Here is a 16,753-nt window from a genome sequence, read left to right as displayed (position 1 = left end):
TTTAAGGTTATCTGTTTAAGCAAAAATTTCCCCAAGCGCACAGCAGGCACCCTTTAACTACATGCACTGAAGTGACTACAGAACATCTGTGGATGTCAGTCTTTGAGGCCATGCCAGCAACCTCACCATTTCCCTGCATCCATCTTAACAGCCATCTGATAATGGTGTGTCATTTCCTGTGCCACACCATGTGTGCAGGGATGTAGATGATAATGCAGATGCTGGCTGCTCTGCTTAAGGAAAAAGTCATTTTATCACTTGGAAATTTCAGCATGTCCCTGGCATAGTAAAGTTGAAACATGCTTCCAGTTATAAATTAGTTCATATAGAAGCACTCTATAAATGGACCAATCTTCCCGAAACCACTTACTAGATCGGGGAAAATTTAGTTTAAGAGCATATCTTATGATGGTGAGAGAAATAAGACAGGACAAAAAATGGGGATTATTTAAGTTCCAAGATCTTTGGGGAGATCCTTTTTAGCCTGTCATATCTCAAACCAAACTAACCTAAATATTATTGTATCTATTTTCTTTGGCAATGGCTTGCTGTTGCCCTTTATTAGATATGAAACAATAGGCGGGAGAAAGCAAGCCAATTAATTATTAAAAGTGGTTTTCACATACTTTGAAAGTCTGCATGTCCTCGAAGCACACTCAATAAAGTTAACAAGGCTAACCAGGGCACTGTACGTCTGTGAAGCCTCAGTTGGCGTTTTGTGAATGCTGTGGAATTCTGTTGTGTGCTTCCTTAACTCCACATGGACCCAGTGCACACTTCATAAAGCTCTTTTGCCTCAAAACACAAACATTACAAACCTCTCTCTGCTAGCCCTACTCAAAAGTTGCTGCTTTCGATTAGTTTTCCAGCTACTCCCTTTCCACCCCTCCACGTCACTCCCTCTCATTCTTAATTCACCTGAAGAGCAGAAGTTATTTACAACCTACCCCCACACATCATGCTCACCTGCCCATCTCTGAGGACTTGTAGTCACCCTTCCTGTGTCATGCCTGATTCACACCTCAAGGCAATAAACTACTCTTTTTGAATCCACAGAAAAGCACAATGCCTATTTATTTATACTATGTTGAATACAAAATTGCTACTAATATAATAGCCATAAAAGTTATCTTTGCTAGATACTAGCCCTTTAACTCCCTTTCCACAAAGACCTTGAGTAGTATGGGTCCAAAACCAGATTTTCTGCTATGGTCTCCTAAAAATCAGTACGGACTCAGTAATAACCTCAGTGAGAAAACCATCACTGGGTAATAGCAAAAAAGAGATGTCAGTGGTGCTTGAGGCACTTGTTGAAATCAATTAACACACTCTGTGCTGATGGAACAGGCATGGGTTCCACAGTATTTTCATTTAATTCTCCAATCAATTATAAGAATCTTTTGCAGAGGGTTTAGAACTAAAGGGGGGAATGTTACCTTTATTTTCCCTGCACTTCTGATCACATTATCACTTTGAATAACCTGTGCCGAATAGCTTTTTGGAAACAATAAACCCTGTAACCATAGGACAAGGTGTTCAATGGAATGAACTCCAAAGCCCAGGAACACTAAGTGCATTAACCAAGCTTTGTGGCTTGAGTCTGTAATTTTGATTCACTCAACACTTGCTTTTCAGTCAACGAAACTATTCCTATTCTGCTTCTGTAACAAGATTTGTCTTCATATAATATATAACAAAAATAACAGCTGCATTTAAACACATGGCAGAAGCCATTAGGCATGGAAGAATTACTCCTTTTCTAGTAAATCATGGCTGTCTAACAAATTTTATACATGACTGTCCTTGTCCATACTATGAGCCAAATGTTGTCTTGTTTTATCCCAGTTAAGATGTGCTGGTTACTAGAGTTCCTGAAACAGTTTATACTGCCCCTGTATCTCAGAATGCAATGTAGGGAACTGAAATAAAACAGAAAATTTTGTTATAGGCAGAGGAGGATTTCAGAACCATGCAGAAAGGATGACAGTGAGGAAGCAAAGAAACTACTGTAGAATACTAACATCTGCATTGCCTTTCAGATCCATTTTTTTTTCCTTCTACACATTTAAACATCACACTAAAACCTGATCTGACCCCTACTTTTATGGAAATTATTATCAGTGGTCCTGTTGTTACTTTTCCCATTTGCAGCTGTAGTCCCATTTTCTTTACTATTTGGGTATTTTCAGAGAAAAGGTGTTAAAAAACAATAACTCTACCGAGACTCTGCAACTTTTTATACCATTGCCGGACAATTACTGCTGGCAGCGAGTCAGTAGAAAAATCCACCTAGCACAAGGTGCTGGGAAATAATCCCAGTCACGTATGAACAGCATGGCTACAGCCAGGCAGAGAACAACCAAATATGGAACCAAAGAAAAACTGAACCACTTCACACATCAGTAACTATACATCTCTCTTAGCTTAGGCAATTACGTAAACTGAAACCTCAGTCTAGTATAAATTGCTGTGCTGTAAGGATTCAGCAGAACAGTAAGTTTTTATCATAGCTGGAGATGGTCTAAAAACACTACGAGCATCTAGGAAAACACTGGGAATAGCATGCAACAACATGGGCATTGTTCGTCTCTAGCTTCATTGATTATCCATTGTTTGAAGCCTCAGATTTGTTACAAGCTGGCACTCAGCTCTTGGCCAGGCACTCCTGTGAATACTGGGCTTTTGAGAACAAGCTCTACTTAAGTGGGAAGGATATGCCATGCACTGGCCAAGCTCTGAGCTGTCATATGCAGTCCTGAATAGGACTGCTTTCCAGTCTCAGCACATAGGCATGAGCACATACCACTACATCTGAGTCAAGGCAATGGCCCAACTGCTCAAGAGGAGATAACAAAGCCCTTTTCAGTGCTGCATCTTCGTCCAAGTAGGAATCCTCACAACCCTTCTGCAGCCAAGACAAAATTGCCTTTAACCAGAGAGTCAGTTCTGTGTCTTCTGCACACAAAACTTGTGGTTGTGTTGCCGATGACTCAAGAGCATTGTTCAGCTCCCACCCATGATGTTCATTGTTTATGTCGCTGGATTTGTTATTCAATCAACTACATATGCACTTAATTTCACTTTGTACTAACTCTAAGCAGTATTTACTTTTCATGAAATCTCTTTATTACAATGAATATGTTTACTACAGGAACCAGTCAGAGTGTGATCACCTTTTCAAGCTTCATCCACTTATTGATCAGTGGGATGAAAAATTTTAACAGTTGTAAGACTGATAAACTTCACCAAAACATTTCTCATATGATTTATTTGAGAGGACAACTATTTTAAATAGCATATTCTTTTTTCAGAAATCTTTGTATTGGATAAAATTTTAAAGAATCATTCACATGCACTATCATGTGTGTTATTTTAGCACAGACACGGGCAAATCACAGGTGTGAATTCCTCGTTCTCCAACTTTATGCTTTAATATAAAACACACATTCTCCACACTCCAAATTCTGGGATTCAGTTAATTATCTTATCAGTAGCTGGGAGAGTGCAGCATTTTTTATTTAGTGTAAGAATAATGTTGTCATACTGTCGACATCTACTTAAGGTAAGATTTTTTCCCATATCATAATCATGGAATCTTAAAGTGGTTTGTATTGGAAGGGATCTTAAAAACCATCTAGTTCCAAACCCCTTGCCATGGGTAGGGACACTTTCCACTATACTGGGTTGCTTAAAACCCCATCCAGCTAGGCATGGGGCATCCACAACTTCTCTGGGCAACCTCTTCCAGGCGCCTCACCACCCACACAGTTTATTCCTAATGCCTAATTAAGAATTATCTCTTCCAGTTTAAAGCCCTTCCCCTTGTCCTGTCATTCCATGCCCTTGTAAAAAGTCCCTCTCCAGTTCTCCTGTAAGTCCCCTTTACACGCTGGAAGGCTGCTTAGGGTCTTCAGAGCTTTCTCTTCTCCAGGCCGAACAGCCCCAGCTCCCTCAGCCTGTCTCTACTGGAGAGGTGCCCAAGCCCTCTGATCATCTTTGTGGCCTCTTCTGGACTCACTCCAGCAGCTCCATGTCCTCCTTATGTTGGGGCAGCAGCTCCATGTCCTCCTTATGTTGGGCCACCAGAGCTGGATGCAGTGCTCCAAGTGGGGTGCACAAGAGTGGAGCAGAGGGGGAGAATCGCTGCCCTTGACCCGCATGCTGGTCACGCGGTAAAAGGAAATGCCAAAATATAATGAAAAAGTAATTTTGGTGATATGAAAATGGTGAGGTCTTGTTCCCAATATCTTATCTCCTTTTGGATTCTTTGATGTCTAATAGAACATGAGTTTGTTATTCTTGACTTCAGATACTAACAGTTTCTCTCTTTCTCTCTCTCTTCTTCGCATCTGCTTAATTTTGTAACAGAGGCACAATCCTAGGTTCATCTAAGGATTCATTCTCTCACTAGAAAAAAGAGTGAAGCAGATACATGAAATGCATCAAAATGCAGAAGTAGACCTGCCTGCAAAGCAAGGCTTTCGGTTCATAATGCATTTCCTCTTTTTTATTTTTTTTTAATCTAAATTTTTTACTTAGTCTCCTCAAAGCAGATAGCTCTTGGGTCTTGCTCATCAAAACAGGTTAATGGCAGGGCTAATAGCTTTGCTGCCCACATCAGCAATACAAAGAACTAAAACCTCCCTTCCAGAGGCACCTGCCAGGCACTCTGGCTTTGGGCAGCCATTCCAGGAACAGGTGTCCAGGAGTCTCACCATACAGCCATGAGTTAGCCTGGCCCAAAGCTGTGATCTAGGAATGTGCAGGATAAATACCTGAATATGAGGGACTCAGAATGCCCTGGATCTGTGGCTTTGGGTCAGGCTGACCACTCAGGCAGCCACCAGGCTCTGGGAACCCTGGAAGAACAGGGTGCTGACTTTTTTTCAGACCACTTCATCAGGAAGAAACTGAACTATGCAGATCAACACCAATATCACAATGGTCCACAGCACAGATAGGAATAGCTTAAGAATAAAGAACAGATGCTTAAGAGTGGATCTGAAAAAGACAGACTTGATGTTGCTGGGCTGGGGAATGATTTCTGAAATCTTCTTACCAATGATTTAGACAAAGACGTTATTCTCTGGCTCTGTCCTCACTTTAAGCATACACTTGAATTTTTGTCTGACATCAAAAGCTCAGAATAACAACAACCACAAGTATAGTTTTCTGCCCTATCTGTGTGGTGAAGAATTTGTCCATCTATCCATACAATGGCCTGACCTTGGCTATTCATGCCTGCATTACATCTTGGCAGAACCATAGCCCATGATACACTTGGCACAAAGCCTTTAGCACTTAGAAACTCCAATTAATACAAGGTGGTGCATTTTACACTATTATCAGGAGAAGCTGCTACCATAAGCAACCAGTAGTGTTGTCTATTTCTGCTTTCTTCGTCCCACACACCCTATACTGGTTCCTCATAGCCATTATTGATTTCAGTTTCAGTTTTTAGTTCTCAACTTCTGATTGCTCAATGGGATGAGTCCGGATTATCTGGCAAAAGAAAACTCAATCAAATCTCCAAGAAACATGGCAGTGGTTTACAACTCCTCTTCTGTTCACAACAGAACTGCCTAAGGTAAGACAAGCACATCTGATTTGAGATTGGAGTGATCTACCCCCTGAAAGAATCCCCACCATCTGCTTCAAGCATAAACTGAATTTCTTGAGCCTTCTCTCTCTAAATGTAAACACACAGTAACATTTGGCTTTCCAAAGCAAACATAACTAAATATATAAGAGAAACTATTAAAAAAGAATTCCCCTGAAGTGTCTCCCACTATTCCTGACCTACTGCTTGTGGAGGATGAGTGAACAAGCACTGCATAGTTGATAGCAGTATTCTTGTAAATATGCTAGCAGAAGAGACGGATGATCAGATCATGTGTACAGCAGAACAGAATTCCCAAGTTAATACCAAGTGCCTTTTCCCAAAGCACTCAGCTTTTCCCCTCTAGAAGCTCACACTTGGGTGCCATTATCACACAGCACTATCACAAGTGAGCATCCTGGGAAATAACATACAAAAAGCCCACAAAACACCTCAGAACTCCTGCATCAAGCACGGGTGAATTGGTTGTGAAGCCGAATACAATGTGGCCAGCCCACATAAGCTTGGTTTTGCTATAACCTCGGTGTGCTCACTTCCATATAAATACACAGAAAGTTCTTCGCTTTGGAGCCACTTCACAGATGGTTTTATATCTGGAATGCAGGTATAAAGTGAAAGCTCTGGAGGTGCTTGTAGATAATTTGTGCTAAATGATTTGTGCATACCAGAGAGATGCAGAAGTCTTCCTCAGTATAAAACACATTACCAAATCCATACCTCAGACAAACTTCTGGACAACTTGGGGGCTTTGGAAAATGAAAACACTGTAATAGATTGGCTGTAGCCAAGGGCTTGAAAGTCCTGCTCAGGGTATCACCTCTGGGAAAACTCCACCCATCCTGAGCTGTGAGCTGTCATAAACCTCACCTACAGTCACCAGCTTGCAAAGGAACTGCAAAGCTGCCTTCTACTCCCAAAGTGCTCCGTACACTGATCCTTGTAAAGATGCAATCATTCCAACATAAGATGGAAAGAATTCTCAGTACAATTTAGGGGCCTGGATCTGTTGGCACCGAGTCGTGGAGTGGCAAGATGGTGTGACAAGCCACCCACACAACCTGTCACAGGCATCAGCTGCACCTCCAGCCAGGAATGAACAGCCAGGATTGCGGGTTGTTCTCTCCCCCAGTCACTCACTTTGCCATACTGGAGAATGTCAACATGCTTCTGTATATAAGACCTATATGCTTTTAACTAAAATAACAGAAAACATTGTAGGAGTGTTGAAAAATATTTTCTGATGTGTTTTGCTTTAAGACAAAAAAAATAGTATCCATATAGAGTCAGCCTATTAGCTTTCTAAATCTTGCACTCTACTATTTGTGCTTCGCTTTCTCCCACCCAAATGGCAACTAGGCTTTAAAGCACCAAGTATACTTAATAAATTATAAAGTCTAGCTTCATAATTTCTATTCTCATACATCAGTTAGAGATGGTCTCAACAGAAAGATATAAGAGAAGTAGCCTAGGTCTTCCTCCAACAAAGCACTTAAGCACACACTTCAGCACATCAGCATCCCAGCTGAAGACAGTGGGATATATTTCAAGTTACAAACATTTCAAAATTTTATTGAAGCTCAATGACAAATAAACTAATATACAGCAGAGGAAAAACCTTTAGTATCCGTATAAGTAAGACTATGGTAGTATCTTCTACTAAAATTCCATAGACTTAGGAAAATGCTTGCTTTGGTTAATTCAATGTTCCTTTTGGAGACAGTGACAAAAAATACTTTTATTAGAACATAAATTTGACCCAGTTCCTTTTAGATGGAACTTTTTTATGTCCACTGGTAATGGAGCTCAATGATTATATATGAGATTTTTTTATAATTGAAGCATGATCCCAAAAAGCAAATCTGACAGTGAAATCATGAGACATGGCAAGATCTTAATATTTAGGTAGTCATAATTGTACATTGTCAGGAGTCCAGGTTCTAATGTCCTTTACAATTTCCATGTAGAGCGCTGACACTTCTAGCATGTATCAGTGTGCCTTGGAAGTTTGTATAAGGGCCAAGAGAACAGTGGTACAGTTATTTCAATCAATTTAGAAAGTTCTTAGATGATACTTCCAGAAATGCTTGAGTTCAGTTTTGTAGTTTGAGTTTTTAGTAGACTTGAGTTTTTTTCACAATAGTGTTGGATTTTACTATCACTCGAATGGTTTTTCCCCTTCTCATTATATTTCTGTTGCCAGTACTTTACCAGATATCTGAAATAGTTCTGCACTAATAAGAAGTACTGGTTGTCCTGGGACAGCATCCAGAAAAGATACATACATTTGGGGAGGTTTGAAATATCACAGCACATCCCAAAAATACAAGCTAGTCATTGCAACAACCTTGGCAATGGCAAACTTAGAAAAGCTAATAGTGGAATTTAAAAAGGATGAATATATCACAGTACTTTAGCATGGCTATAGATAGAACAAAAAAACAAAAAAAGGAGGTCGTGCTTTTGTTTATACGTCCAGAAAATGCTGGCAGATACAGAATAAAAGAGTGCAATCCTGAGTCGTCTAAACACATTAAATAGCCACACCACAGAGAATCCGGCCTTCTTTGGTGTTCATTCACCTTGAGTCACACCTTCTTTGCCTTCCTCATGTCCATGATTGGTAAAACATGAGACTGTGTGGTGCATCAGAAAGTAATTATTGAGCATGGATTTCTGCTGATGGCAGGGTTTTAAAATTCTTGAGGCAGTGGCAAAACGAAGTCATGTAAATGGCAACCTTGGCTCTACATTTTAACTATTTTTAAATAAAATAATTTTAAGTTTAGTAAGTAGCCCAGTGCAAGGAAAGGGATCCTAGAAACAAATCACACACACAAATCATTCAGCTAGGTACAGTAACATGCAGTCACGACAGAATTAAATATTCATAAACTCAAAGGAGATGGAATTCTGTGCTCATCTATCACAATATGTAAACCACCAGTTACCATTTTAAAAATAAAGCCCTTGCATCCACCCTCTTAAGCTGTACGGGCCCTACTGAAATGATCCATCGTCAATACCCTCTTTTAATTAAAACAATAGCACAGATTTTACCGAACAGTAACAAACCCAGAAGTGTAGGAGGCAAATGCTGAAAACTCGGAGTCTACATTTAAAAATACAATTTTTAAAAAATACAACATGAGAAATCTTTCTCATGACAACTGGAGCTCTAGTCATGCAAATATGTGGTGTGACATAGTTGTTGCATTGATTTATTGCATTGCTCGCTTACATTCCTTCATTGTGTTACTGTTCTCTTACACATTTGTAACAAAACCAAACTATAGTAAAACTAGTTGAAGAAACACGGCTCAAATCCAGTACATGCCAACATTTCTTTTTTATGTTACTCTAGGATTATAATCTGTTTGGGAGTATCTGTGCATTCAGACAATTACTCGGATTTCAGTAAAATATAAACGGATGTGTTTTACGGTCTAGCACACAGGGATCACACCTTGCAACCATCACCGAATTACGATGAAACTTACACATTTACCAGTCTCTGCCTGTCACAGACTACAGACACAGCAGAATTCATCGGCTTCAGTTTAGCAAACCCATGCCGAGAAAAATGAATGAAGACAGTGCCCACAGACAAAAGCACTGATCAATGCACTCCGCTGACATTATCTTAATGGCAACCTTTTTCCATCCCATCCTCCCTACTTTCCGATTCTCCCAGCAGCAGACACATCCGCACCAAAGGGTGCGATCTGACCCATTTCTCGCTCAACTCCGTCACCCGCAGGTTCTCACTCGGCAGCGAGCAGCCGTCCCCCGGTCCGCAATGACACAGCAGGGCTGGAGGGACACAGCGCCCGGGCTCCTTCCCCCCAAGTGACTCGCCCCTCGCCGCCGGCTGGGAGTCGAGGCGAGGCGCGGGGAGGGAACGGGAGCGGCGGCCCCGCCGGCCGCGGCCCCTCGAAGAGTGAGGTTAAACTTTGGCGGCGGCACCTGGGCCGCTCCCGCCGGGCGTGCGGGCGGAACAATGCCCGGCGCCCCGGGCCCGGCGGCGGCGGCCCCGCGCTCCCCGCCCCGCCACCCCCGTGTCCTCAGACAACCTCGGCCGCCGGCCCCCCGCCTCCCGCCGCCGCCGCCGCCGCGCTGACAAAGGGCGGCGCGGGGCTGCCCGCGGCCGGGGCCGGCGGGGAGCGGAGCGGAGCGGAACGGAGCGGGAGCGGCAGCGGCCCCGCCCGCCCCGCCGAGCGCGGCCCCGGGCAGCCGGCCCCTCCGGCGGGCGCGGCGCCGGCCGGCCGGCGGCGGAGCGGACCTACCTTTTTGTCCTCTTTCTCAGTGCCGTGCCTCCGCTCCGGGTGGCCGCTGTCGGCGGCGGGGGCCGGCTCCGCGGGCTGCCCATCGCGGTGGTGCGGGCGCTGGTGCGGGCAGCCGCCAGACCCCGCCGCCGGGGGGATGGGCTCCGGGCACGGAGAAACTCCCTTAACATCCATCTCCATCTTCCAGTTCACTGTATTGCGAGACAAAAGCAGGCAAACACTTTCCACCACCCCGCGTCTTTCTTCTGCTTTCCTTTCTCCCTCTTTTCTTTTTTCCTTCTTTCTTTCTTTCTCTCTTTTGTTTTTTCCTCCTTCCTCCCTTCCTTCCTTCCTTTTCCCCCCTCAGGAGGCCGTGACACGCATGGCTCTGGCCGCCGCTGCTGCACCGATCCGGCGGCTGCAATTCTCCCCTAGATCCTCCAGACTTTTGTATCCAGCGTGCGTGTGTAAGAGTGACTGTGTGTGTCTGTGTGTGTGCGTGTGCGTGTCCTTGGCACGGCGGCCTTCAATCGCCCCGAAACGGCAAACGCTAACTAAGCAGATCTCTCGCCACGAAGATCAACTCGCGGCCCCAGCCTAATTGTGGTGGTTATTTACTTTACGCTATCTGTGTCCCAGGCCCGGACAAGCCCTCCCGGCTGCAGCCCTTTGAACAAAGTTAACTGGAGGGAGCCGAGCCCGGGGAGGGGGTGGGGGCGAGGGGAAACCGCCGGGGTTTAACACGGAGGAAGTGACAATAACCCGGTAATGTCAAGTAAAAGTTAAACCTCCCCCTTCCTCCCCTCCCCCTCCCCTCTCCACAGCCCAGGCAAGCGCAATACAGCAAAGCAAAACAAGCGATTTCAGACCTGTGCAAGGTGCTGGTGGCGAGAAGAGAGGAGCATTTACCCGATTGTTGCTTTTATTTTATTTTCCCCTCGCCTCTCCCCCCAGCACCACCCGCTATTGCAAATGTGGGCTCCTTGATGTTAATCTCCTCTCAGCGGTCTCAGTCTATGCGTGTGACTGGAGCTCCCTCTCTCTCAGGCTGCCAGCGCCACGCAGCACTGCACAAGGAGAACTGAAGTAAGGAGAAAAACAAGAACAAATCCAGGCTGGAAATCTAAATCAGCGCTAGCCACCGGCTCTCCGATTTTATCAACACAGATAAAAGAAGAGAAAAGAAAAAGAAAAAAAAAAATCGCGTGTAAGCTGCTAAATCAGTTGTGATCGCTGTGCACTCTCGACTGTTTTATTCTTTGTGTTATCTTCCTTGTCAGACTGAAGTTAGACGTGATAGGGAAAAAAATGCAATCTCATTAAGAGTGGTTTATACCAAAACAAGAATTTCTTAGCGGTGCCAGAGCCAAGCCAACTCTTCAGCTATTCCTCTTTTCATTTCAAAGAGATGAGTGGTGAGCACAGACCTGATCGTTCTTAAATCAGGACACCATCAGGTGACCAGTCTGCACTTCTAAATATAACACCCCATTGTCCTGAGGAGCAGCTGCTCTGGAAGTTAACTGGAAACATCTCCTAAGAGCCTGCAGTGCAAAGATCTGATCTATACATCATCCAGCTGATGCATGTACTGACCTCTCCGACAGCGACTACCCGCTCTGCCCAGATACCGGGCCACATCCTCGGTAGCTGGTCTGTTTTACGCCAAGAGAGAACCTCTCCCAGGATATTTTGGGAAGCAGGTGACTATCAGGTACTTTATGACACCCTTTTATTCCTGGCCTTGGGTTGTCCCCCAACAGTGTTGTTACTGTGGGAACCTGAACAGTTCTTATTGTTACAATATATTTAGACAAAGGGCAAGAGCTAACCTTGCACAAGAGAAAACAAGTCTTTGTCACACCAAAACTGAATTTTTAAAATACACATCTCTAAGATCTCTAATAAAAGATCCTTTTGTATTATTCTCAAAGCATGTCAAGTATTTACAGTCCCTGCTATTTTCTCAGATTGGTGAAAATGAAGAGCATTTCTACTGAAATTACCAGCACAATTGTTTAATATTGAAGTAAATAATAAGACAATCAAGCCATATATATTAACTTCTATAATCAAATACTTCAGACTACTTACAGTCATCCATTTGTAATCATTACAATAGACTTTATTGAAAGGCTACATTTTGGGTAGAAAGCTTTACACCTTCTGGACACTCTCGCAGTTCTGGTCTCATAAGCAGAAAGCAGTACCAATTGCGGACAGGCACTTTGGAGGGGAGAGCTGCACAGCCACAATGGCTGCACAACGTGTACCAAGGTGGACTTGACAGCAGAATTGCCCAGAACAAAGCAGTGAGCCCACACAGCTGATAAGCCATCCCACTGTCTGTCCACCTGCATAGTCACCCCTGCCTTGCTCAGAGAAGTCATGCAAGGAACAAACTTCTGTCCTTAGAGCTTTTCAGTCAAAGTACTCCCAGTATCACAGGTTGGAAAATGGCAAAATAAAAGTGAAAATAAATACATTGTTCACTCAGGCACCACAGTGCTCATTTTTAAAAACAACTGATAAATTACATAGAAAACTTCCCATGGTGGGTATTACTAAATAATCCTGTTAGAAAATAACAGTTTCCAGTCTACCATCTCAAGGACTGTAAAGTAAAATTCAAAGCAAAACCAAGCCTAAAAATACAGAAAAACTTACCCAAATACAAATATTTGTCCATGTGCTCTGAAGATTACTGGAGCTGGACATTGGCAGAGAACCAAGGAAAACTAATTCCAAAGGTGGGGGCCCTGGACTCAAAAAGATCTGCTCCTAATCCTAGAGAGTTTAACCCCCAAAACCAAAAGAAACTTCTGAGATAGTTCAAGTGAACATGATCATACATAAGAAGAAAAGGGCAGGCCCTAGACTATATAAAAGTCAGTACAAATTTTTGCCTTTGGCTGATTTCAAACTTCCCTTTCTTCCTCTTTTTTATCCTATCTTTCCTTTCTGTGCTGCAACAGATTTACAACTCTATTGCAAAAATAATATTATTAAAATCAATTCATCATAACAGTGTGCTCTCAGTTTCTCTGCACAAACCAGATTGCTGTTATTCAAAGGATTTCTAGAGAACTCTAGGTAGAATATATTTTTTTAGGCTAAGGTAAAGTTCTGAATAATCATTGCAAATCTCAGTGAGAGAAATAAAGATCTCCAGGCCAAGCACAATTTGAGCTAGAAACAGTAACTACAAATCTAGAAATGCTAACAAATTGGACAGGAAAACATGATCTGAACCAGCAGCCTGGGGAGATAGGAAGCATGACCTCCTTCCAGTGGTCCTTCTGAAGAATGGGACTACAGACCACGATAAAGCAATGAGCCACAAAACTGAGCAGTTCATCAGTATTGCCTAATGGTTTTGGAACCTCCAACTTACTTGGTACCTACACTGAACTAAAACCACAGAACTGTATTTGGAGCTGAGGTGGAATAATGGTGAACCAGAGCATTTTACCACACAACAGCAGTCTTGGAAGAGCATGCATTTGAGAAGCAGAAAGCAGGGAGTCTCACTAGAGGGCAAGCCAATCCACACCAAATAAGCTGAGCTCCTAAGGAAACAACATTGTGTTGAATGCTTCTCAGATGTCCTGACAGACTGAAAAAAATTAGCATGGATCTTTCGCTTATGTGCACTGTGGTAAAACAGCGTATATTTTAGCTTCTATATAGAATAATAAAGTACATTACTGAATATGGACTGTCTATCACCATACACAACATATATTAAGGATTTCTGAGCCCAGATCTATTGTACATTTTTCAAGAGAAACAGCATTAAAATATTGCTGGTGAAATCAATACTATGACTCATTAACACACACTCCATGCTCTTGCATATTTTGCAGTTGTGAGTTGGGTGTGGGTGACTAAATAGACTACAGAGACACTGATGTTCTAAAATGCAAAAGGAAGACCTTTCATGACCAAGTACATTCTTCGTAGCTCAAAAAATTAAACTCGGGGAGTGATGACAATATGAATTTAATTACAGGCCAAGAATTGGAACAATTTAATGGAAAGGGTCAAAGACTTCTTCTAGAATCCAGTGTAATTTTTATCTTGTTATTCTTGGTTATGATCAGATGATAGTAAAACATACTGTGCAGCCAACATGGCAGGGAGATTCTATGTAGTCCTAATAAATAAGGGTAGAAATGGTGGGAAGACATGCACAAATTAAATGAGTTGCCTAAGATCATAAAGTAGCTCAGCAGCAGATTAAAAAGAACATTTATGCCTTTTCCAGAATCTCTTCTTTTGGTCATTTGTTTCACTTAGCAATTTGTCACCTCTTGTGAGTAGTTAGGATAACTGCTCAGAAGCTAACTAAAACATTTATTGATATTTACTTACATAAGAATTAATCTTCAAAGATATTTTCAGGTCTTTCTCAAGCACATTTACATTTACATTAATGTGGATGAACTGAAGACATTGCATTTAAAATATAAAAAGGTGGCTATTACAAATTAGAGAGACTTACATAATCTTTATAAAAATGCAGCTATCAGAGCATTTTGCTTTCTGCTGCCTCACAAATCTGTTGGTTCAGGATTCATCTATCTGCTGCACTCAGCATTTGAATAATTTTGACCTTTTACCACCCTTAGACAATTCAAATAAAAGGTTTCCTGTTGTCAACACAAGCTCCTTGGGGCCTCACTCAACAGTCTTATCTGTCAACTTGCATTCTAGGCAATTTCATTTCTCACTTAAGAGTTGCAAACAGAGTTGCTTTCTCATGAAGGCTGTGACTTTATCAATAATTCCCTCCATACTGTGTCTTCAAAGTGGCTAATACAAATATCCAATGGGTCATCTTCCCACTCATCGATCTCTGCTTCTGCCTCTTAGGCACTTTACTGCAGGTAAGTAAATATTTGGTAACCTGGGGACTTCTGTAATTTTTGAGATCTATCTATGCAGGTATTTTCTGTCTCAAAAAGTCTATAATTTTATGTGCTTAATAAATGCTATCCTAAAACAATTACATTGCACTGGGATATAAAAACATGATCTGGATGTTCATAGAGAGTAAAAGCTGAATGTACTATTTGAATTTTACCATTGTCTGCACAGTCCACATGAAAATTGATACATTACAAGCTACATATTCAAAAACATCTTGTCTTCTAGCTTTCCACCCCAATTTTAATTCATTCTCCCCTGCATTCTAACATTTTTGCTCACAAATCCCAAAACCACAAAGAATGGCTGCACAACTCAAGCCTTGAATGATATTTGTGACATTTTTAAAGATTTATCTCCATTCCTTTTTTGGAATAAAGAATCCTGTTTCTCCTTTTCTGGAAAACTATCAAAATAGAATTGATAGGCTTAAAGAGTTTTAAACATGAACATAGCTCCTTGTAGTTTAAATTCTACATGAGTGACAAACAAAACTATTCTCTGGCCATAGGCAAAGTTTCATCCTTCCTTGCCCAAGACAATGAGAGAAATGGGCATGCATTCACTTTCCATAGCAGCATCATGATCTGAGCACACAAGTATCTGTTCTTTTTTGTGTGGAAGCTTTTATTCACCTCAAAATTGCTACATGAAGTTGAAAAAGAAGCAGCTATTTGTGCTGACTTTTCTGAGAGTTGGCCTGGACTCATAGCTGGTCAGACATCACTGGGTGGGATGAAAGGCCTAACCTGGGAGGCTCAAAGGGAAGAAATGAAGCTCTGAGGGATGTGGGTGGGCAGCAAACCACATTTGTTTCACACACTGAAAACATCTGTATATCACTGGGTGATGCTGCAGTCTTCTTGGTTCCTGTGGTAAGCCTGGATCTGTGTCAAACTGAAAAGTTTTACACAGTTTTCAGTACCTGGGAAAGGAATATCTCCACTGAATTCACTTAAGTTAGAAATTGGGAGAAAAAGTAATTTGTCACTATAATAATTTTTAGAAACAAACAAAAGGGAAATGTTTTAAAACAACAGAAAAAGAATTTATCTAGATAATTTCTTAATGGATGCTACATCTTCATTGCTAGAGAAGAAACTTACAGAAGTAGATAAAGGCATGAGAATGTTCTACACGGGATAGAACATCCTCAGTGGCAGCCAAGGGTTGGTGTGCAAGAACAGAAGTTTGGAGTCACAGTAACAGGGAGAGATGGAGACAAGATGATGTGTGGGCTAAACCCTTCAGCATTTCTGCTTCACCAGCTGGTCTGAAAGCCACTCACAGTCCTGCTGTGTAAAGTGCAGAGGAGATTTGTGGAGGAACAAGTGCAGGTGTTAGGAGCACCAATTCCTCTGATCTTCCATGCCATGGAGTGTTCCTATGTGCCTTTATATCTGAAATTCCTAGTGGAATTGTAGGGAAACATCATCAGAACAGGAGCATGCCATGGGATAAGGAAGAAGCCCAGAACAATTATGTGTTTAGGTCCAGCAATCCCTTTTTTTCTTAGGTTTTCTTTCCTTTTTTTTCCTTTCCCAATCTCTTTTCATAGTTCTGTCTCTTGTAGTAGGGTGAAGCATAAGGACTCAATGTGCTAATAGCATCTTTTTTTTTTTTTCATAGTAGACTGCATATATACATATGCAAATACAGTTTTGAGCTGGGATGATGGGTTTTGTTTAAAACTATCAAAATGAAGTCTGGAAGATTTTCTTGATGACGAAAATAGATGAGTAATCTGTTTGGTAGTATCTGTATAAACAATATGCACAAACCCACTTTCTTAAAACATTTCTTTAGATTTTAAATTAATGCATACTGCTCAATTTGACTACTTCTTTCAACTTCTGCTGGCTCTCTGGTCCTGCTGAGATATGCCCCATTCTCTCCTTGTTCTTTCTGCAGAATGGAAATATATTCAAACTCATCAACCTTT

The 16,753-nt window shown here is 42.0% G+C and overlaps 1 protein-coding gene across 1 annotated transcript in view; it reads right to left on the bottom strand.

The window, feature by feature from the left end:
• Nucleotides 1–10,551, bottom strand: part of RBMS3 (RNA binding motif single stranded interacting protein 3) — a 703,588-nt gene extending 693,037 nt beyond the window's left edge. Inside the window, exon 1 of the mRNA XM_058028549.1 lies at nt 9,904–10,551. Within this exon, the coding sequence (XP_057884532.1) occupies nt 9,904–10,083 (180 nt within the window). The 5' untranslated portion in view covers nt 10,084–10,551. The remainder of the gene's footprint in view (nt 1–9,903) is intronic.
• Between the last annotated feature and the right edge of the window lie 6,202 nt (nt 10,552–16,753).

This window comes from Melospiza georgiana, chromosome 1 (genome assembly GCF_028018845.1).
Source record: "Melospiza georgiana isolate bMelGeo1 chromosome 1, bMelGeo1.pri, whole genome shotgun sequence".
Classification (NCBI taxonomy): domain Eukaryota; kingdom Metazoa; phylum Chordata; class Aves; order Passeriformes; family Passerellidae; genus Melospiza; species Melospiza georgiana.
Note: the sequence above shows the minus strand (reverse complement) of the source record. Positions and strands in the feature narration are given on the sequence as shown.